The 25,130-nt window shown below is 35.0% G+C and overlaps 1 protein-coding gene across 1 annotated transcript in view; it reads right to left on the bottom strand.

The window, feature by feature from the left end:
• PAM (peptidylglycine alpha-amidating monooxygenase) overlaps window positions 1-25,130 on the bottom strand; it is a 364,941-nt gene that overhangs the window by 132,479 nt on the left and 207,332 nt on the right. The window contains exons 6-7 of the mRNA XM_044662577.1: window positions 15,987-16,072; window positions 13,293-13,376 (exon numbers count right to left, since the gene is read on the bottom strand). Coding sequence (XP_044518512.1) covers window positions 13,293-13,376; window positions 15,987-16,072 — 170 coding nt within the window. The remainder of the gene's footprint in view (window positions 1-13,292; window positions 13,377-15,986; window positions 16,073-25,130) is intronic.

Here is a 25,130-nt window from a genome sequence, read left to right on the forward strand (position 1 = left end):
CAACTTATTAAAATATTAAAATAGGTTTATTATTATTAAAGTGAAAGAGGAAAGGAGGAGGACCAGGGAAAAAGGAGTCCCTAAGCTTAAAAATCTAGATTCCTCACCCAACTCCTACGGGTTCCTCACAGAGCTGTCTTTAAAGTCTTCAAGTTGCTTAAATCTAAACGGACTCTATTAAATCCACACTAGCTATCTCTCCTGATTTACTGGTCCTCCAAATTAATTGTAGACACGGTAAAAGCTCATCAGATAATTGATAGATTGATCTCTTGGCGAGATCAGCCTCACAGGCCAAAGGCCAAGATAGCTGGCTTCCACACAGACAGGTTTCACTAGAAATGGCAGCTCACTATCAGCAGTCAGAATCTCTCTATATACCGGATTCCACAGAAACAAAATAGATGAAATTTGAGACAGGGATGGACAGAATCTCAGGATCTCCAGAGAGCTGGAAATTGGAACCTCTAGCTCTCAGCATGTCATCTCCCTCAGGCTTAGATGGATCAGCCCCATAGGAAGTAACTCTCTCTGCTCCTCTGGAGAACAGGAACAGTGGATCCCCAACTGCCTCAGGTGCCTCTGTGTAAGACATCCCTATATTTCAGACTATGGTCCATAAAGTTCTGAGCATGTGACCAGACCCCCCTTTGCAAACCCTTGCCTTTTGGCCACTTTTGCAATTTTGCAAAGCCTTGTTTTCTTTCATTCTCCCTTACATTCTCCCTTACAGCATCTACTATGTTTTAGGCACTGTGCTATGTTACAAAGAAAGGCAAAAGGCAGCCCTTGCCTCTGAGGAACTAGCAATTTACTGGAAGAAAGAACACATAAAAGGAAACAAAAAAAGGGTGTTACGAGTATCTAGCTAGAGGAAAAATGAACTTCAGAAGAGTAGACCTGAGTGGGAAATGAAGAGAAATAAATAGGTTTGGGGAGCCCCCTTTACATGGAAGATCTAGATAGAACTCTCTGATATCCATCCCCTACTTACTTTAGTCAGAGTGAAAAGCTCCAAGAACAAAGGGTACTGAAAAGGGGTGAATTTGAGGGATGATCTGCAAAGATCCTCTTGCAGGATGATGAGGTTCCAGGGAGCATGATGACATCCAGAGTACAGAAGAATAGGAAATGACAAAATGGTTGCCCTGGGCACCCTCCTTGAAAGTGCCCAGGGCAACCATCTTGTCATTTCCTTCTTCCTTAAATGGAGGATCTGAGAAGAGCACTGTCCATTGGCTTCCGTTTAATCAAAGGAAGAAGAAGCCCTACAGAAGGGGACCACTATCCAGCCTAATATTCAGCCAAGTCTTAAGAAAGTCACATGGTACTATTGAGTCATATTATTTTCCAATCAATGAAAACCTTAAGATAGAAATATTGCCATAGACACTATCTAAATTCATTATCATTATTCTGTAATTCTCTTCTTTTCCAAATCTTCTGGCATCTAAGGTGCCATCATCTTTCCAATATCCCACCCCCATAATCTTGGCTTTACTTTGGAAGCCTCATTCTCCTTTACAAAAAATAACCAATCAGTTGATGAAACTTGCAGTTTCTACCGTCAATCTTTCTCACGTCCTTCTGAAACTTTTCTTTCTTCATGTTAACTTCTACCTTCATCACCTCTCATCTATATGATTAATGTCAAGAGCCTCCTGAAATTGGTCCCTTATCTCAAATGTCTCACTACATCAGTTCATCCTGTCCACTGTCACTATAGTAATTTTCCTCTAGCATAAATCTGATTCTTCTTTAGTCAACAAATTGCTATGATATCAATTTGTCTCCTAGATAAAATATGAACTCCTCTGTTTAACTTTAAAATCACTTTACAACCTGGCTGCAATCTCAGAGAACACAACACACTGTGATTCAGGGAAATTGCCCTTTTCTCTGTTCCTCACATCTCCTATCTCCATGACTTTGCACAAAAATCTCCTTTGTTTAGCTTGTGCTTCTTGTTCATCGGTACCTCAGAGTTCCTCTCCTTTTCTAAGATGCAGCTCAGATACCATCTTCAGCATGACGCCTTTTCAGATTTATTCTTCCCTTCAATTGCTTGTGCCCTCCCTTCCAAACTATCTTATATTTATCTACTTTGTGTTTATTAACTTTTAAGTCATATTGTTATATGTCATATATGTGCTTGTCTTTTTCATTTAAACATGACTTTCCACAAGAGATTGTTTTATTCTTTATATTTTTATTTGCTGAGGTTAGCATAATTCCTGGCACATACTAGCTACTTAATACTTTTTTACTGCCATATTCACTTTTATATGCTTTGGCCTCAGTTTCCTAATCTGTAAAGTGAGGGGGTTGGACTAAACGAGCTTTAAGGTTCCTATTAGCTCTGAATCGATAGATTCTAAGAATGCCCTAGCTTTAGCTGATACAACCTTAATTCTGTCTTTCATTGTATCTCCTTTTACTTTATACATGGACAAATCTGTCTTTATCCAAGTAGTTGATAAAAATATAGCCAGTGACAGGGAGTTGGTATGATGCCAAAAAAAGACCTTGAGCTTTTTTGACATTGATCTATTAATCAACATTATTTGGGCACAATCATTCACTCAGCTATAAATCCACTTAAGTTCATGATCTTTTAACCACCTTTTTACCATCATTTCCACATGAATACCATGTGACAGATACTGTATTGAAATGCTTTCCTGAAATCAAGGTTGGTATTGCTCATGATATCACCTTCACTTATCAGTCTTTTAGAAAATGGCTAACAGATATCACATATTGAATTTTATTCACATTTTTGCTAAATCATATTTTTATAGTCCCTTTGTCATAGTTTTTCAAAACATCAAGTACACAGTGATTACATTTTTAAGAGAAGATATTAAGTAACAAATGCAATGATTTTTTACTCATGACCTTAACCAAAGATTACTGTTGGAAAATTCAAGCCTCTTTCTTCTTAGTTTTAGAGTAAGACATAAAGTATTACAATTCTAAGGGCAACAGAGGATTAAAAGGGTGGCAGTGGGAAATTGAAATAAAATTTCAAATTTGATCATATATCTTTTCCCCCAAAGCCTTCCTCATTTTCCTCCCTGAAATCTAAAATCTTACGCTTTTCTGCCCAGCATTGCTGTAAATCTAATGAAGTATTTAAGTAGAGGCATACATGAATAGATGAATTTTAAAGAGACATAGTAGGGCAGATAGATTGCTTGGTGGATAGAGCACTGGGCCTGTAGTCAGGAAGACCCGAGTTCAAATCTGTCCTTAGTCACTTATTAGCTATGTGACTCTCAGCAAGTCACCTAACCTTTGTTTGGCATAATCTCCTGAAGAAGGAAATGGCAAACCACTCCAACATCTTTGCTAAGAAAATCCCATAGACAGTAATGGTCCAAGAGGTCACAAAAGGTTGAACACAATTGAACAACCAAGTAGTAACAATGAGAAGAATAGAGCAATGGAATAAACTGCAGCAAATGTATATGGAGGGTTTCCATCCAGACATGTCAAAGTATTCTATGGCCTGCTTAAGTCTGAAGGTCACTGAACAAATCCCATCATTGTGGATGTTATTCTAGTTAAGGTCTCATAGGATATGAGATGTATGCCACTAATTTTTTCTGTGAAGATGGACATCAATCTTTTTAGTCCAGATTCTTCTTTAAAGTTGTACTGCAATAAATCGACCCTTAATTAAATGCACATTGTGAAAATTTACTAGATTTTTCTATTTAATTAGCTATATTCCTATTATACTTTGAGTTGCTTAGAGAAAAAGAACTTTAAATTATGAAGAATTAATAGTGTAACATTAAAAGGCTAAGTCAAAAGGAAAAACTGCTATGTTAAATAGAAATAAAAAGTAGATGTGAAATATAAAAAGCAGAATAGTACATTCTTAATCACATTCAGACAACAAAGCTCTTCAAATGAATTCTACTGCTCTGTGGTAAAGCAACTTGGAAAAAAATTATCCTTCTGGAAATAAACAATTTTTAAATATGTTCTTTTAAAAAGAAATCATGCTGCAGTGATTCTTCCATCTTTTCATAAGCAAATGAATGAAATGTAATTCTTGATATTAAACTGTCATACTGGAGCATTAAAATAAACAGGTGTCCTTACTGTGGCATGAAAAGAGATGAATAAGTATCATCAGTCTTCCTCTCTAAACATGATATTTAACAACATTGAAATGCAGCATGCTGGAAAATAAGTAAGAGCTCTCATATGTGCATAAGCAGGCAAGAAGGAAAGAGAGCTGCTGCATAATAGGCTTCATTCACATCATTTGTGAAGCACTGAATGGTCCTAAAACCATTCATATTGATGGCATGTATAATCAAGGTTAGAGAAGTACATCCGATTACATTTTTCCTTAAACAGAGTTATCAAGCAACTTGAATTAGAAGTCTTCCTAGCTTGCTGCTGAGACTAATGTATTATTTCACAGACTAAAAAAAAAAGCTAGTGAGATCAGATAAAATGCAGTAAGTATTTATTAACATTTATTTAATCTTAACTGCAGGCTCATCTTTTATTTGTATGACTCAAAGGAAACTATCCTTGTCACTTGCATAGAAAAGTATCAAAAGTTAGGCCTCTCAAAAATTTAGAGTGCATTACTTCTTTTATTGAATTAGGATATAAATTGGTTAGGAAGTTTGCAGTTTATCAGGGAATCTGTTACTAATTTCCTTCACCCACATCTTCTTTAATTTCTATAACAAATTGTGCCACAGTGAATTACTATGTAGAATACTGAGTCTTTTAGGCTTCTATGATTCCTTTCTTAAATTCTTAGATTGAGAGCTTGAAGGGACTTCAGAAGTCATCCTGTCCAATTCTTTTATTTTATAGATAAAGATATAACCTCATGATGCTTAAACAACTTGCTAGTACCTTTACTCTCAGACTCTCTTGCATTTCACTACTTGGTTTATCTTTTTAATACCTTATAGTCATGCTTTTGTATATGCATGCCTTGTAAGCACATATTTTTTGAATCATTGTATTTGTATGCCCAACACTTAGTATAATACATAACAAAGAGTAGGCACTTAGTAAATACTTGACAATCAAATTATAAAATATTTTAGCACATGTAACTAACATTTATACACATACAAAAATTATACATATACAAAAAGAGGATTCTAGCAAAAATAAAATGCTTTTATTTTTTAACTCTAATGAATTATCAGCTACATGACCTTAGGTAAGTCTCTTGAGTCTCAGGAATTAGACTATATCCTCTTAAAGTTCCTCTAGTTCTCCAATTCCATCTTTATTTCTATGAACTTGGCACATAATAGGTACTTAATAAATGCTGGTTTCCTTCCTTTTCTTCTTTCCTGCTGAGTGGCTATTTCAAAAGCTACAGATATGTTATGAGCCTCCATTGGTGCATTTTCTTTCAAAAGTTAGCCAGTAGATACAATTAGCTCTTAGTGGAGATATTTACTAAGATGATATATTAAGCAAATAGCTGCAGAATAGTGCCTTTGTAAACCTGGAATGCACCCTTCCACAAATACATATGAAAAAGTGGGCTCAAAATTAATGGTGAAACACTACTGTGATTTATATTTGTGGCAAAGATAACCTGCAGTTCTTTGTATTGAAGGCTTTGGAATTTCTTGCTCCCTTCTTAGAGTCCATTGGATGCAGAGTGTGATGAATGGGATTCTCAGCTAGGATTCCCAAAATTTTCTAGTTTACTAGAATTGTACTATATGGCATCTAAGTGGTGCAGTGGATAGAGCAGTGGATTTGGAGTAAGGAAGATGCATCTTTCTGAGTTCAAATCTTGCCTCAGACACTTACTAGGCTTAGTTTCTCACTTGGAAAATGAGCCAGAAAAAAAATAGCAAGCCACTCCAGTAACTTTGCCAAGAAACCCCAAAATGGGGTCACAAAAAGTGGGACATGACTGAACAATAATAACAACATCAAAATAGTTCTACCTTCTTCTCTGCTCTTGGAGGTCATGCTCTTCGAAGCTTTTTCCTCCTTTACGTAATTTGAAATAAATGTCGTTTTCTCCTGCTAGATGCAATGGCTTCTACTGATCTAGTAGTTTTCCTTCAGGACTGATTGTAGGCATCAGATAAGGGGACAGAAATTCCATTCTCCTCATTAGAGGAGTCTCCTCCAAAGGTAGCACCTGGTTGTGGCTTGCAATTCTTCTGAATATCACAGGACTTGAGTATGTAAAGTCCTCTGAGGTGTAGCTATTGGTTTTGGTTGTTTTTTTCTTCAGTCAATAGAAGTTATTTCTCTTTTATATTAATCAATAAAAGGTGCTTACACATCATTAAGGGATCAGTATGTAGACTCATCTTTATAGTCAGTTTAGCATAGTACCTCATTAACTTTACTGATTGGCCTTTTGGAGCAAAGATCTACTCCTGGGCATTAAAGCTAAATTCTGTACAACATATAAAGCCTATAGTTCCAATGCAAGCATTTATTTTAGTCTTATCTTAAATAGATTCAGGAGAAAAGATTAAAAAAATGTTCTCACCCATAATTCCAGTTCTGACCATGGCATTTCTTTCAGTTGAAAGACAAATTTTTTTTTTCTGATAGAAGTTTTAGTCATGCCTCTTTTTCACTCCAACTATCAACTTCCACTTTTCTTTCTTTTTCTTTACCTTGCCTTCTTGGTTTACATAATTTTAAAAGGAAGAAGTGAAGCATATAGTTTCTCCTCCAGATCCCCTCCAAAAGAGGATAATGACATTAAGCTTAAAGGCAAGTATATTTAAGAGGTATGAATGGGTCTTCAGGGGGTTATTTATATATTTAATAGGTTTCTATCATTTTCATTTTTTAAAATTCAAGTACTAATTTTTGTGGAGAAAGATATAGGAAAAAGGATAAAAATGATTCTCCCCTTATATTTCAAACTGAAATAAATAGGAAACTTTGGAATCATCATGCAGTCATTAAATTCAAGTTCTTCCTCCAAAATTTTCTTTTCTTTGGTGAACAGAATTTCAATTATATTTATTTTAGTAACTGCAAATTCACTTTGCTTTTGCCTCTGTCTCTTCAAAGTTTATAGTGCTATAACTCCAGGATAGGAAAGATGCAGTAGCACCCTTTATGCATGCTTAAGAATACTTAGACTATATTTTTAAAAGGTAACAATTCCATCTTTTCAAAAAAAGTTTTATTGACATTCTTTAACAACATAATCATGTGCAAATATTAAGAGCCTTCCTTTACAGAACCTTATCACCCTCTTCCCACAAAACAATAATTTAGCAAACCCAATAAATGGACATCGACAGGAGAAACTTATTCCACACCCAAATCTCCTCATATCCACAACGAAAGGAAGAAGGTGCTTTTTCTCATCTCTTTTGGAGACCAAGATGGATCATTACAATTAAAAAGCACTTAGCTACACTTCTTTTCATCTACTCTTTTATAAAGGCACTAAAATTGCAACATGGAAAGATTTGAGCAAGACTTGAGTTCCAATCCTGCCTCAGTTTCTTCAATTGTAAAATGGAGGTAATGATAGCACATACCTCACATGATTATTTTGAGAATAAAATGAAAGAGCAGTGTAATATGTTTTCTAAACTATAAAGGATTATATAAATGCTACTGTGTATGCATATTGTTTGCTTGATTCTGCTTTCTTTACAAATGGTTCAAAGTTTTCCTATTTTTCTAAATTGTTCATGTTGATCATTTCTTATGACAATAAAAATGTATTATTTTTGCATACCATAGCATATTATATTCATATACCATTCCTTAATTTATCACATTATGACATATAGGACTGTTTTTCTGCCTTTGACCACCTTAGGTTATATGCCCAGGAGTTTCTAAAGGATTTCTAATTCAAATTTTGGAATCAATGTTCTTAACTGTGTATATGTGTGTGTATGACTGAATCTTTGGCAGACTGGGAAAACCTATTAAACCCTTCTAAGAAAAAATGTTTGTTACTTATATTAAAAATTAAAGGAAATGCTAAATTTTAGTTAGAGGTTAGTGAAAAAAATACAGGATAAGAAAAATATATTCATCAACAAACATATTTATTAATATTAAATTATGCAAATGAATTTTATTTAAAAGTATGTGTTATAGAAATAGAATTATTAAATATATATTTATCCTTATCCAAGTTCACACATTAACTGAAATCTTTCTGGGGACCCCAGGTTAAGAGCTCTGAAATAGAGTGATTCCTTCTGTAGTATAAATATCAGGCTTGTTGAAATGATGTTTTAAAAGTCAATCCTTCATGGCATTTTATAATATTGGTTTGTTTTTTTAAACAAAACTCAGTATGAATAAGAATAGATTTTGTACTAATAAAATACAGACCAGGGCTTGGCAACTCATTATTTCTATTTTACAGATAAGGAGCAGAAACTCATACAGATTAAGTGACTTGCAATGACAGCAAAACCTATAAATACTAGTTGCACTAACTTTCTCCTTTTTCTGTTTATCTACTACTTTACCCTTCCCCATTCTTATTAATCCTGTTTCACTAATAATTAAAGTGTTAGCTGATGAAGGCTTATAAAGTGACCTTTCTTAAAGATACTGATATTTTGAGGGAGAACTTCAGAGTAAAATTATCCTCCATGTGTCCTTATACTTCTGTTGAGAGAATCAGTTCCCTACTCTGTCCTTCCAAAAAATTTGCCTCTCCCAACCATGAGATCAACAGACACTCTTCATACTATGCCTCATATTGATTACGAGGATGAGAATAATAATAATCTGGAATTTACAGAGTTCATTAATGTTTGTCAAAGTACTTTACAAATATTATTTAATTCTCACAACAACTCTGAGAAGTAGGTGCTTATATTATTTCCATTTTATAATTGAAAAAATGAGGCATGGGCAGACTAAATGACTGGTCACACAGTTATTAAGAGGGTAAAACACAAATATTCCTGACTCCATGTCCAACAATTTATCTGTTGAATATATTATTCCTGAAAGGCTGATGACCCCTGACCTAATCTTTGGTTTTAGAAGGATAAAGGGAGAATGCACCAGATATACAGATAGAAAGACATAAGAGAGAAGAGGATGAAAAGGTATTTTAAAACTAGTTTGCTGCTATCTCTGCAATCAGATACCTGAGTTCTCAAATGATTATATTCCAGAATAGTATACTTTTATATTGGAATAAAATCATTTTAGAGATTTTTCTCCACTACTTATCTTCACTTCATTTTGCTGAAAAATATTATCAAGAGATTTTCTCACTATTTACAATTTTAATGTTCCTGCCATTGGTTTCCCTGAATTCGTAGCTGTATAGTAGTGGCATAACCAGTAAAGAGCAGACAGAATACAGAGCTAGTATTGATAAATAGATATCTCCTCTTATAAGAATTCCTTTAACTTCCTATCGTTTTCCTCTCTTCCTCCCTGTACTGTTTCAATTTTCTTTTAAATTCTCCATCACTGCACTAATCATCAATTACAAAAACCTGTGGACAGATATATTGAAGGTAGGAGTGAAGTATATATTTTATGTGTATATATGCTAGTCTATATTTAATTCAATTGAACTGACCAAGATTAAACATCTACAATTTTGAAAATACTGCAAATAACAACAACAAAAACTAAACAGGCCAGACTTTTAAAGAAAATACATTTTAATAGAGGATATAGCATATAGGTAGGAAAATGCATCAATACCTCATTTAATATCTCACCTTGGAAACTTACCTATCCAATAACCACCCACCTAGAACAAAGCCCAGTGGTAGTAGATAAGAAAACAAATCTCTGAGTAGTCAAAGTAGCTGCCTCAAAGTCAGGGCACTATAGTTCATGTTCTTTAATTAGAAAAAAACACATCACGCTCTTTGATCCCAGTCTGTTTCTCATTCACAGGATGCTATGAATCTTGATTCTAAGTCCAGCATTCTTTCAACTATATCATGCAGATTTCAATTTGTGACAATTCTAGAACATATTATTAACTGTCTCTTTTTTACTAAAAAAAAACAAAAAGAAATAATGGTCAAGAACCAGCATGGATTCAAGACAATGAGGCCATACCACTCTAAGCTTTATTTTTTTTTTATTTTTCTAGGATCATTATTAGACAGATCAGAAGAAAATCAGATAGTTTACTTAGATTTTATAAAAATATGTAACAAATTTTCTCATCTATTCATATGAAAATATGGAGATAAAATGCTTAGTTAATCATAAAATTAGATGGAGATAAAAATGATTGACTCACCAGAATCAAAGAGTAGCTATTCAATATTAATATTATTCAATATTAGCTTGTCAGGAGGTCCTCAATGGAGCATCTCATCATTCTGTATTTAGACTGGTGCTATTTAACTTGTGTGTGTGCATGTGTATATGTGTGTGTGTATAGGCAATGCTTGCCAAATTTATAAATATTCTTATGATATTAGAGTGTGTAATTAACATTTTAGATAGTAGTAAGGATGCAATGACACCTTAACAGGATAGATTATGACAAATCTAATTAAATTATATTTAATAGAGTTAAACACGCTTGAATAATCAGAAATAGGAGAGACATCTGGGCAGGTTGAAAATATATTGGGGATATAGAAGATCTCAGTATCACAAATATAACAGATTTGGAGTTTGGAGAGATCCTGGAAGCTATTAAATTCAATCCCTCATTTTATAGATTAAGAGTACAACCTCAACATGAATCAATAGTTAGAAGATGATAACCTAGAAAACTAATGTAATTAGGCCATATCAAGAGAAGTAGAGTGCCCAGCATTAGGAGGGTGATATTACCTCTATATTTTGCTCATACCAGACATTTGGAGCACTATGTGCATTTCTAGGCCATGAATTTTGGAAAGGACATTGGATGCTGCAGAGCCTCTAAGAGAAAGCAAACAAAATGGTGAAGGGTTTGGCATTTATACTACATAAGGATTAGAGGGAGAAACTTGGGGTAGTATAGTTTTAGAAAAGAAAACTTAGGAAGAACAGGCTAGCTGTACTCAAATAGCTGAGGAACTGGCATATAGGAAAAGGGATGGACTTATTCAGGTTGCCTTTAGAGGGCAAAATAAGGGGTAAGAAATTAAAACTTCAGAGAAGAGGCACATTAGGACAGAGCTGAGAAGAAACTTACTTATAATTAAAGCTATTTCAAAGTAGGATTCTAGCCCCAGGAATTAGTGGGCTTTTATCCACTAGATGTCCTCAAGCAAAATCTGTATGATTGCTTGTTATGTATGATGTACAGGGGATTCCTGCACATATATTATTGGGACTAGATGGTATCTGAGGCATCTTCAAACTCTGACATTATCTAATTATGTGAAATTAACATTCTTAGAGATTTGATTAGCTTCTATTTCATTGATATTAGGATAAATTTTTAGAATGAATCAATTTGTTACATATGACAAATGGCCACCACTGGATCACCTCTCTAGGGAGGGGAAATTGGTAACAAGTTCAACTGTTATAACTCAAATAGAAAGTGCTAGGATGAAAATGACGGCAGCTTTGATTATGGTTTTTAACACCAATTCTGGTATTTGCTGTATGTGAACTCTGGAAATGAATCAGTCATCAATGAATCTAGCAACAAATACTTATTAAGTATCTACTACATACCACGCACAATACCTGATGTCTGTGAATATTTCCATAGAGAAAAGTCAGGACCAAAAATGACAGTGTTTTTTAAGTCAAAGAAATCTATTCTCATCTTAACTTCACTCACTCTAGTCATATACTTTTCAATCAGTGCTTTCTTATCACCAAGCACAGACCATTTTGATTCAAGAGCTACAGTAGCAACTTTCCCATAATTTGCTTCTCTTTAAATGCCCTGGTAACAATTTAATATCACAGAAAACTAGGAATTTAAAGTTAGTGGGTTATCTAGTTCCTTATTTTTATTGATAAGGAATCAAAGTTCTATAGAATTGAAATGTTTTGACCACAGAAATAAAATAGAAGAGCTTATAACTGAACATTGGTTTTTTTGGCTTCATATCTAATCTCTTTTATATCACACCGCATCTTCATGCTATGTATGATACCACCACTCAAATCAGCTTCTTCTTGGTGCCTTGGCTCTGTGAGGTATTTTTCAAGGAAATCTCTCATGTCTAACTGCCTGTGCTCTCTCTTACCTCCATTCTGAGCATTTCCCATTTCTCTTTTTATTATTCTGACATGTGTATGTGTGTGTGTATTTTATAGCTTTCAGCAAGGTATCTGTAGCTTCTCAGCCTAGTAAGAAATAATGCAAAAGATTAAAATATGTTGTTCCAGAGGTGGATGGGAGTAGGTGAAGACCAAGGAAATTGCCTCTTTAGAAAGTATAGGTAGAGGAGAACGAGAGACTCTGTCCCACTATCTAATTGAAGGGTAGGAGACCTCTCTTGATCCTCCACCCCTAACCCCAAATCCAAGTTTAGCTCTTTGTGATGGATTAGGAAGAGTGTGGGAACCAGTATACCAAGATATGGTAATTCTGTTCAGGTCAAATATATTCAATTATGTTTTAATGGGATTTCCCCCTCCAAACAAAACTAGGTAACCTACACTTAAAAACACTGTTTTGTAAAGAAATAATTGTAAAGTTCGATATTTACAATAACTTTTCCCATAGAAACACTGTTTCACATTGTTTTTTGGTTCCTAGGCAAGCCTACAACAGCCCATTTAACAAGATATTCCAGAAGTATATTGGTAAAAGGATTATTATAACAATTCCTAACCATCACATAACATTTATAATATGAGAAAATGAATTTTGAGTCTCAACTTGGTATGATTTGACACCTTTCTTTCCCCTTACCAATCAAATTCCATATGTTTTACTGCATAGTCTCTAAAAATAAAGAAGTGCCTTTGGACACTTCTGCTTCTGAGAAGGTACCTTGCTACATTTACTTAAAGAAAACATCTTTCTGGGATAGCTACGTAGCACAGTGGATAGAGTGCCAGACCTGGAGTCAAATCTGAACTCAGATACTTCCTAGCTGTGTGACCCTGAGCAAGACACCCAATCGCCCAGCTCTTACCACTCTTCTGCCTTAGAATTGATAGTTATAGTGATTCTAAGACAGATGGGAAGGATTTTGGAGAAAAAAGAATAAATCTTTTTTTCAGAACAATTTATTTCTTAGATTATTTGAATTAGGCAAAAATGAAAAGTTGCTTTCCACTGGGGCTTTAAGTTATTCAAAGAACTTGCCTTTATATGGTTTTTAGACTCTTTAAAAGTTTACTGTGATTTTGAAAACTGTCTTGACAAAATTTCACAAACTTACCTCTAAAAGCACTGATATCTCCATAATGCACTTGTAGCACAAAATATTTACTTCCCATTGCTCCTCCAACTCTGAATCCAACACCTTAGAATTTAAAGAAAAATTTATAATTTAGAAATGTCAAAATAATAAATGGAACTAGAGTAAGAAATCTCAGGTTATTGATTTGTAAAATCAAAAGAACACTCTTTTTAAGAAGATGCAGTAATTGAAGTTGTCAGCTTGCCACAAAAATATCAGAATATAAATCAAGTCAGGGGCTTGTGTGCATGCATGTGGATGCAAAATTGACAATCGTTAAATCTCCTGAACTTACAGGAATTCTATTTGGTGTTTGATTTATAACCACAGATACTTCAAGCAGCCAATTTACTCATTTTGGAAAAACTGCTTCCTCTAACGATCATCAAACAGATCTGCACAATGCCATTTCTCTCACTTGCTTGTTATGTACAATCATTTTTATTTCTGGATGAATTGTTAAAAAAACATTTTTTTCAGTGGCCCTTGTAGAAAGTAGGCATCAAAGAAGAGGTAATTCATAAAAATTATTTTTCTCTTAGTAAACTGGAGGCTATTCAATGCAGTGTGTAAGTGGATTATATTGAAACCCTAAAGGATGCAATGAATTACATCTAACTCCTTTATCATTTACAACTATTGCTGTAGAAGCATGAGTAGGCATCTAGTAAGAAAAATGCCTAGAAGAAGAAAACAAGAGTTCTTTTAAAGAAGTATTTCGCTAGTGTATCTTACTAGATTGGTTAGTATCTGTAACAAAGCTCTGAAAAACTATTAAGACTTTTGAGGATGAAGTCTTCTTTAATCAGTTGGAAGCAGAGGCAATAAAAGAGAATCTAGTAATTCACTTACACATTATAAGCCATGAAGTTTAGAAGTAAAGCAAAAGCTTGCTCTGGGTTTGGCATTATATGAAATACCTGGGGTCTTGTATCACACCATCTCGGTGATGAAGCAGCTGTTTTCATGACTCCTAATATTCTTGTTTCATGAATGCTTCTTCTGAAAAGACCTGAAGGTGACCTGAGGTATACTTGGCCATTCTTTAATTTTATCTTAATTATTATATGGGCAAGCCACCCAATAATAGGTGTAAAAGTGAAATTTGGGAAATGTATCAAACTACATTTCCCGTGGTCCAACGGGTTTCCGTTTCCGGTTCTTTAGGCGTGGGGAGGCCTACGTTGACGCAGAGAGGAGTTTATAATCTCCTGGGTTAGGAGGGAGGCTCTCTCTCTTGGCCAGCAGACTCGGGAGGAGAGAGGTAACAAAATGGAGGCGGCAGTTTTGAATGCTTACAAGTGCGTGGTCTAATAACTTTATCTATCAGCATGGCTTTAATTAAAATACTAATATATATTATTATAGCAGCCTTTATCATTTTTCATATTTATATAGGTAGGGAAAGGCAGTGATCATCTCAATTATATCTTCCCAGTATAGTATCCTTTTATAGGCTATTCCTCTACCTTGTATCTAAATTTTAAGGTTGGTTCCCAGGAGACTGACTGCTACTTTAAGTTTAAGATGGCATTCTGTTAATGATCTGACTCATAAGCCCCCAGTGATTTTTCCATTAATGAGTGACCCACAGACACAATCACCTTTTAACAAAAACATTTACTATAATGGCATAGAAATAATAGTAGTTATGAAACATTGCTTCTATAAAGCTAGTACATAATCTCCTACAAATACACATAATTTCCATTAAAGAAATGAGCTCTAATCTACAGTGTGATGTTAATGAGGCACACATGTAGGATGCATGTATCAAAAAGGCAACTCTCAACTCCTGGTACTACACAACATGAAAGTCCTTGCCCTTTTTAAAGTCATTATTCAGCTTCCCTTGAGCATATCATCTCTGCTGGGTGGGCTGCCTGTCTTGGTTCCTGGGATCTGTTCCTCTTTACAGCTTGACTCTAGTCTGCCAGGGCTAGCTCCTTGAAGCTGTTTCTTTCCTTGGGTAACTATCTTTATAACAATGTCTGTATGGCATATATATCTTCTATACTGGATAAAATGTCTCCTGCTGGTTGAATAGTTCCTTTCAAGCTCCACAGACAATTTAGGGGGAGGGAGAGGAGAAATTTTCACAAAGTTTTACTTCACAGATAGTTATCAGCTTGCAATATTTCCAGCTTTCAACATCTTAGTTTGAGTGGCTCTCTCTGGGCAAGTTGCTTCTAGATGCCATGACTAATAGAGCACTTGGGAGAGAAGGATAGGGAGCTCCACAAGAGCTGTGCTTCAGAACTGGTCTAAGCTTTGAATGCTTTCTCATCTCTAATGTTTAGAGAATAAAGTCCCCAGGGGTATAGCTAACTTATATTTAATTCATCAGAGAACATTTTTCTTATACCATCACATTTCACATATCATAGTAGTATATTCGCATCTCTACAGTCAGTTTAATAGTTCATTAATACCTTGTGACCTACATTATGGGTCTTCTGTGACTACACAAGCTAAATGATCTATCTGTATATGGGGGAATCACATTCTCCCTCCCTTATTCAAGTACAAATGAAGCCATGGAGGTTACTTTCAGCTTTTTGACTGCTAAGTAGAACATTGAAGAAAATACTAAATGATCAATATTAGAAAATTCTAAAAATGATTTTGGGGTAAACTTAAAAATGAAAATACTAAAAACAGTCTTCGATATACCTTTAGGAAGTCTGGTGGGAGGAGCATTCCTTGCCCAGGCATATAAAATATTAACTTTGTCTGAGCAGATTCCTTCATCACAATCCCTGAAACAAAGAAGTGATAAGAAAAAAATGAGCATTATAGTAATAAGAAGACATGCATTTCTCTACATTCCAACCAACTGGGTATAAATGGATTAAATATGAGGTAGAATATATCACCCAATTGCAACTGTATCAGCTCACCGGTTCCTTCAAAACTCTGACTTCCCTTCCATATTCAAGATTTCAAAAACACTTTTGAAAAATCTTTCTGTCAGAGATTTCTGTCAGAGAATTATGCTAACACAGTACAATGTTACTAAATGGGAATTTTGAGCCTGAAAATAGAATAACTAAAATGTGCATTTCTTTTTATATTTTCTGCCTATCAAACTTATTACAAAATTGTTAGAAAGCTGAAAAATAGAATTTGTGATGAAATTATATACACAGAAAATATTACATGATAATCTCTATAAATAGTTAATTGTTAGTGGGTAAATAAGAAATACCTTTCCAGAAGTGATTTTGAGTCCAAACAAATAATATATTAAAAAAGAAACCTAGATTTTTTTTTGGTGATAAACAGAGTGGCAACATGAGAAGAAAAAATGCAAAAAAGGCATTTTTAGTTTGAGTTTGAGAAAAGATGGGCTCTAGAAAAGATCTGTCTTGTCACATCTGATACAATTTTGTGTCCTAGAGAGTACCTAATCATAACAGCTTGCCTGTGGTAGGCAGTGAAGAGATATTTATTGACTGAAAAAATTAATTTGCATTACAAGTATGAAGGAGAGCAGCTAATTCAGCAGTTTACTTGGTTTGAGCCAGGAGAAGAATCTAAGGAGAAGAATTTCAGACTGAGAGATTGATATAAAATTTGTCTTCAAAGGGGGATAAAGTTGAGCACTGTAACCACTCTATGTGCCTGTAAATTCCACTCTGTGCATAATTCATACCTGCATATATCCTCATTTCTATAGTAACAACATTTTTCTTGCACTCACAAGTAGGTAAAAATACTTGATTCAGGAGCATATTCATTCTCATCATCACAAATTCTAGCATAATGCCAGAGAATATTTAGATATTTATTTACTAATAACCACATTGCCATAGCTCTCTCAATAAGCTCTGAACCCTCACCACAGATCATTAAAAATATTCATTTAATAAGCTAGAGAAAATTATTTCCCCACAAGTAGTTGCTTATACCTCTCTACATGTCAAAATCTCTAATATCACAGGATTAAATGGATATTAGTTACTGGCTATGTAAATGTAATTAATAATAAGACAAAAGTATGAATTCTTATTTAAAATACTTTGGGGGCATCTAAGTGGCTCAGTGGATAGATAGCCAAGCTTGGATATGGGAGGTTCTGGGTCACATTCAATTCACATGTCCAATCCATTTCCAAATCTTGTAGCTTTTACCTTCACAACATCTTTGATATAAGTCCCCTTCTCTTTACTTACAAATAGCCTTCTGATTCAAATGTGACCTCAGACCTTTTCTTACTGTATGAAGCTGGGCAAGTCACTTAACCCCAGTTGCCAAGACCTTACCACTCTTTTGTCTTGGAACTGATTCTTATTAGTGATTCTAAGACAAAAGGTATGGGTTTAAAAAAGATTTTTGGGAAATTTTTAGTATTGAAAAAGACCATATCCAGAATCATTCCTAACCACCACTCATTGCAGATGACTTCTCTTTGCTTCTGGAAGTACAATTCCATCATTTTGTATTTCTAGATACTGATTAAAATATTTCAAGAATCCTCTTCATATTCCTCCCCCAGACCATCGTTAAATTCAGGCTCTTAAGAAATAACTTAAGCCCTTTTTCTTTGTGATCTCTTGAACCATCACAGGTAACAACCTAAACAGAATACATCATCAACTATCAGTTCTTCCAGATTTTTATCAGAATTCTCTTTAGAAGGTTTTCCCCTTATAAAATAAATGTTACAGCAATTCTTCTAATAATTTTTCTTCATCTTTTCTCTTTTGTTTTATACATGCCACCCCATTTATGCTCTCTACGGAGTCTCTCAAATAACATCAGCCCATTTGCTGAATCCTCAATATTCTCCACTGTTCTCAAAGCTCCAGTGATAGTAATGAGCTTCTTTAGGAGACAGAATTGAAACTGGCTAAGAAAAAAAAAAAGAGATGGATTGAGAATATTGCTGTCGTGAGGTATTCTTAGAGGAGGGCTATCATTGGTAAAGGAGTAGGGCTGGTCATAAGCACAGGAAAGTATTTCAAGTCCTAGTAGTGTGAATATGGAGCAGTAGTAATGAATATAAAGCCAGAAAATAAATTTTGGTAATCCCCACACATCTTTTAAATTAACAAATACTGCCGTAGTGAAACAAAACAAAACATTTTCAAGAAACTAAAAATTAGTTCTGACATTTTAAGGAGTCCTTGATTGTCTGAATGTAGATTCACCATATGGTCACTTAATTAGGTAATAGGGAATTATGGAGTATAAAGACTAGAAAGTAGGGTGCATATTTTATCTCATTTTCATAAATTTTTGCTTTAAAATTAAGGTTGGTTTCTAGAATTGAGCTTCCCAGTAAGTGAAGTTAATATCTGTGATTTTTTTCTATTGAGGGAAGGAGGATTGAATCCATTCATTTAACACAATGATGGGCAAACTATAGCCCTTAGGCCAGATGTGGCCCCCCTGAAATGTTCTGTCCAGAGGTGTGACATTATTCCTAATCTGACGAATACAATGACTAGGATACAATACAATGAAACTTTGAAAGAGTTGCCTTAGAAAGAGACAGACAGATGAGCATTTCCTTTCCTTTGGCCCCCTCTTTAAAAAGTTTGCTCATCACGTACAGGTTCACCTAGGAGAATCACTTCTTCAGAACTCCAAGTGCTACATTTGCAAATCAATCCATTCCTTCTTTATTTTGCATATATAAATCTTTCTTTCTCTTCCTTCAAGCCTTAGCTTGGTGTCATCTCCTCCATTTTCCTCCATCCCCCTTACCTTGCTCCTGATAGCTAAAATTATTTTCTTCTTCCTAAAAATTTTTGTAAGTATTTTATCTAGGTCTATATTTTATCCATATTTATGTGTTACATGCTCCTCCTCTACATCACCCCTAATGGAATGTAAGCTCATTGAATGCAGGGACTGTATTATTTTTACTTCATTAGTGCCTTGCATGATGGTTTATACATGTGTAATATATAAGTGTTTTTTGAACTGAATACTGCTATGTCCCCTTTGGCAGGAAAATCTATTTTTGCATAATTAATTTCATCTGTTGATTAATTAATTCATACTACTAGAAAGGTGTAATAATACTGGAAAAAGGTGAACTCATATGGCATTCCATTCAGCAACGTGCCAACCCTGATTATTTTACTTTTATTTAATTTTTTATTCATCTGATTCTGGGTGGAATGCTGAAATGTGTGACTGAATAATTTGCATATTCTACCTCACTTTCAACCAAAAGCTCTTTTCTTTTGCCTAACCGAGAGCTGGCTATAGCTTGGGTTAGAAATAGTTTAAAAATCAGGTGAACCGATTCCAAGCGAATTTTTTTTAAATGATACTTTTAAAATATTATTTTTAGTATTGACTTTTCTTGCCTTGAAATAAAAATGGAACATGAAATTTAAATGAAAATGGGCATGGCCTAATGGAAATTAGGGAGTAGATTCAAAGAAATGCACTGACCTCATTTCTTCCTTTCTCTCCAGGCTATACTCCTGACTCTTGAATTTAATCTATGAAATTCATAGAAACATCCGTCCATGGACTTTTCATACTGGACATACCTTCCAGAAATCCCTGTGGCCTTTCTGATTGTTTGCCTCCCAGAACTTCCATTTTAAGGAATACAACCAGGTCAGTCCTGTCTTCATTCCTTTCTATACTGCACTCCTGAGTCTCAAGAACTCTTGATTCTCCAGACTTTCCCAGAAATACCACAGACATCTCCTCACCCTGGAAATTCACTTTACCCCAAGGCTTCTTGCAGTGGAAATACCCTCACAGTGGAAGTAGCCTCTTCTTTTGAGTGGTTGGTTCCTCCCAGAACCTCCATTTTAAGGAAGAAAAAAACTTCTTTCCTCTCCAGGCTGCACTGGACCTTCTGGGCTTTCTCTACCATGCCTTTATATATGTATTTTTCTTCTGAAGTTCCTCTCAGCTCCCTTTTATGTGAGATCCACTTTCTCTTTTTAAAATGTAAGCTCCTTGAGGGCAAGTGCTATCCAGAGCTCTGCTTTGTATTTGCATTCTGAGCACTTAGCACAGTGTGTTGGTATTGAAGCAAGTGCTTAATGAATGCTAGTTGATTTGACTTGATTTTCTAATTTATCCTTATCTTGTTTTCATGGGAATGCACATTTTTGAGGAACCAGCATATGTGATGCAAAAAGATCTCTATGATAAAGACTGATATATAAACAATATACTTGTAAGTGCCCTAATTTGTAATATAATTAATTCATGATCATTTATAATGTCAGTTGTCCCACTAAATGCAGATCTGATTGAATACACAGCTGTAAAGATTTATGATATCAGTTAAGTAGCCACCTGTTTATTTCACCAAAAAATTTTATTTGCCCTAACTTTGTCAAGAGAATCACTATAGAAATAATTTACTTAAATTGTCAGCTCTTCTGAGCGCATTTAAAAATTTTGCACATCATCTGTCAGGAACATATAACCTTCATTAAAGTGATATATACTTGCAGAAATATGTAAGAGTGCAACCTACTTGCCCCATGTGGACGGATGTGTGTGGAATTTGCTTTTAGGTATGTGTAATGGAGGACACTGCTTATTCAAGGATTCTTTCTAGTCTTCTTGTTATGTGACAAAAAAGAGGCATTTTGGTTGACTGCTAAGCCAAGACTGAATGTGTGTTTACAAAAGGCACCAGTGGCTTAATCTTGCTTCCTTTTTCCTAATGTTAAGCAAGGCAATAATTGCAATAATCCTCTAGGTGGTGGAGAGAGGAACGGCAATTTATTCTTCCTATGCATGCTGATATAAAGCCATGAACATTATGGCATGGCTGTTTTTCTTTGTCATTTGTATTTTCAATTTCCCCCAACCCTTAGGTGGATGGATGTTAGAGAAGGAAGAGATAGTTCACAACTTGGTGAGCTTTGAGAAAGGCAGGAGAGCACCAGAGGTCCAGAAACTAGTTCATGTTAGAGTTTCTTGGCAACCAAGCCAATGAGGAACTTCCACAGGCAAGTGACTTGGCAGCTGAGATCATTAGCTATGAAGCAACTTAATCCATGGATTATACCATATTTGGGAGTGAACTTGGTGGAGTCAATACTCTGGGGCAAGTGTTTTAAGTTTGAACCCATTCCCCCAAGGAATTGAGGTGATAAAGTGGAAAGTGACCCCGACACACACACTCCTCGCCCCCATTTGAAAGGAAATGTGTTGGTACTTCTGATCTTGCTATATGTTCTCAGCAAATAAAATTTTGCAGAAAGTAAATTCAATTTTGAAAATTGGTCAAATTAATATAGGGTGCTAATTAATGAGTCAATCAGTAATATAATGAAAATATTAGTTGTAAATGGTGATTAATATTGGAGAGAACTGAATGGAAATTCGGCCTAGGAAGATGTCTTCACCTCCTTTAAGAGACTCCTCTGAACTCCATGAGGGATATGTAGCTAACTGCCCTCTGGGAACCCAACTTGCCAATACCACTGATTAGGACCCCCAGAGTATGTGTATATATATATATATATATATATGTATATATATATATATATATATATATATTTTTTATCCTGGGACTCCATTCTAGGAGCATAGGGCCACAACCAGTAGGCAATGGGTCACACAGTTGCTCAGGGTCACCCAGCTGGGAAGTGTCTGAGCCCAGGTTTTGAACCTAGGACCTTTCATCTCTAGGCCTGGCTCTCAATCCACTGAGCTAGCCCAGCTGCCCCTACTTTAGGTTGCAGTTTCTTTAGCAGATGTAGTTTTTACAGGGTGGGGTTGCTAGCCCCACGCCCAACCCTCCTCCTTTTTCATCCGGGCTAGGGACCATCCTTGGCCCAGGAGAGGTAAGGGTGGGCAATAGGGGTCAAGTGACTTGCCCAAGGTCACACAGCTGGAAGTGTCCGAGGCCGGACTTGAACCTAGGACCTCCAGTCTCTAGGTCTGGCTCTCAATCCACTGAGCCACCCAGCTGCCCCTAGAGTATATATAAAGAGTTACATTTTTAAAAATTGACAATGATTTAAATGTAGAGTGAAATGTTCAGATTAAGTTTACTCTAATGATTTTTGGTATAGTATTTATTTCAGTCATTTTATCAAGAATGAGTTTGTTCTTCTCCCCTAGCAAATAGTTTATGAAGTAGGTAAAGAAAAACAGCACAAGAAACAATGGCAAATACATCAAAGCAAATACTCTGTAACTTATCATAATGGTCTCTGAGAATATTAAAATCTTTCATGTCAGCACATATAAATCCAAAATCAGCAAGAAATTTTCTTAATGAGTATGCTAAATAGCAATACATAATTTTTATGGAGTTTATGTAAAATGTCTTTGAATGCTATTCCCTGTGATTCGATACATTTTCTAATTTATTTCCTTTTTGAAATGTGGGTTCACACACAAGCATCCTTTTCCTTGCTGGTCTCTCAATGATCTTTGATATCTTACATTATAGCCATTAAAGATTTTGATAGGTTCTTATATATCCAAAGTCATATTATCACCCAACAGGAGAAGTATTAACAGAAGAGCTTACATAAAGGTCAAAAAACGCCATTCTAGCTGCACGAGAACTCTGACTGGCTCATGTTTACTTCCCTTTGTTTTCAGCTAGATACTGGTGGAGAAAAGAAGTGGGAGGTAGTATAACTTGCATATCTGACCTCATTTCCATTATTTAATCATTAAACCTAAAGTTGAGATTGCTATACTCTAACTTGACAAGACAGAAGGAAGTCCACTTAAAAGATTTTTAAATTCAGATTCATTGTCATAAAATGAGCACAGAACCACTGACCTTCTCTAATCTATGAATGGATATCATTTCTATGTCTGTCACAACCAAGGTCTCATCCCAATGGGTTTGACTCTCAAGGCTGCCTGTTTGCTGACCTGTAAAATTCAATTGATAAGCCAAATGGTCCCTTTTGCATCTTCTGGTTCAGTTTCTATCCAGGTCTGGATGAATTCATGTTCAAGGACATTTTCCAAACGTTTCCAGTGCCTCAGAACCAGAACTTGCAGGCTCCATTTATTTCACTCCCATCAATAAGTTAACTTCTGTGTCAGACAGCTTACATAGGTTCTGCAGTTGCTTTATCCTTTTTTTTCTTAATCAAGCTCAAAAACATTGGGCAATTATTCTTAAAAAGCAGTTGCATAATACATTTAACATCTTTCCTAATTCTCCTTTTCAGTATGTGGGTAGGGGTGAACCCACAGGGGCTGCTTGGGGGCAAGGAGGCATATCTGACTGGAATAGAGAATTATAGATATCTGGGAACCAGAGAATTCCTGACATAACAACTATGCAAGTTGGTTGTTTCTTCTATAAGTTGGCTGAAAAAAGAGATTTAAAAATGTTTAGCAAAAAATATGCTAACCAGTAACTTTCTCATGATTCACTGTCAAAAAAAACATATTTCTGATGAAGAATCAGTAAAATGCATAACATGTGAGAAGACCAAAATCTTACAATGTATTGTGCTAAGTATAAAAGGCCTGGGATGCTGGAAAATGACCAGAAACAAAAAAATTAACTTTCATTTTATACTATAATAGCTAAAGAAATGACATTGTCAACTTTGGTGAACCTTGTATCTAAATACCATGAGCAAGCTTTCAAGAAAGATAAAAAATAGTATGGAAGATCTAGGTGGATACATATTACTTCTTTAAAAAAAACCTCTTACCTTCTGTCTTAGAATCAATACTTCAATACTGTGTATTGGCTCCAAGACAGAAGAGCAGTAAGGGCTAGGCAATGGGGGTTAAGTGACTTGTCCAGGGTCACACAGCTAAAATGTATCTGAGGCCAGATTTTAATCCCATCTCTAGGCTTGGCTCTTAATCCAGATGCACCTAAAATTCCTTTCCTTACTTCTTATGAGGAAGTGAATTTGATGAGAGGAAAAAATCAGAATTAAAAAAATAACAGAATAATGACTGAGTAATATATAACACGAAATATAAGACTTGTCTGTAAATAACAACTTGATTTTCTAATCATTTAAGTTATTAAGTGGTGGTTTAGACAAATGCTCCTGAATTTTAATGCATTGTTAGGCACTACTAAATGATTAAATACAAATAAATACTAATCATTTTACCTGATGCTTTGTGATAGTTATTTTCTCTTCTGCTTTGTTTACACACCTTCAAAGCTCATACAATTCATTCTATTCCCTTTTTCATTTTGCCACAGCACTTAAAGCACTTGGGGATGAAGGAGGAACATAGAATGGGGATTTTCAGGATCAAAGTTCTTAATTTGTCTCAATTTTGGCATCAGAATCTCTAACGAAGGAAAGTTACTTAATAGTCCTCAATGATGATTTATTGGGGAAGTAAGGAAGGGATACAACAGAACCTTGCCACCTTATTAATATACACATTTAAACAACACAAATTCCTTTGAAGCATAAGAGCTCTATAAAATCACAATTTGATATTCCCCATAAATTATATATATGTATGTATACATATATAATACATATACATAGGTACATATGCACAAATATAAACACACAGGTATTCAGTCATTTCAGCTGTGCCCAAATCTTTGTGATGCCATTTAGGGTTTTCTTGGCAAAGATACTAGAGTAATGTGACATTTCCCTCTATGGTTCATTTCAAAGATGAGGAAACTGAGGCAAATAGGGTTATGTGACTTGCTCAGGGTCACGCAGATAGTAAATTTCTAAAACCAGATTTGAACTCAGGAAGATACATTTCTTGATTACAGGTCCAGCACTTATTCTATTGCTCCAGCTAGCTGTTGCCTCCATTGTCCTACACATATATGTATATGTTTGTGTGTATATATGTATATATATATGAATATACAAATATGTATTTTGTGTATGTGTGTATATA

The sequence above is a fragment of the Gracilinanus agilis genome, chromosome 1 (assembly GCF_016433145.1).
Source record: "Gracilinanus agilis isolate LMUSP501 chromosome 1, AgileGrace, whole genome shotgun sequence".
In the NCBI taxonomy this organism is placed as follows: Eukaryota; Metazoa; Chordata; class Mammalia; order Didelphimorphia; family Didelphidae; genus Gracilinanus; species Gracilinanus agilis.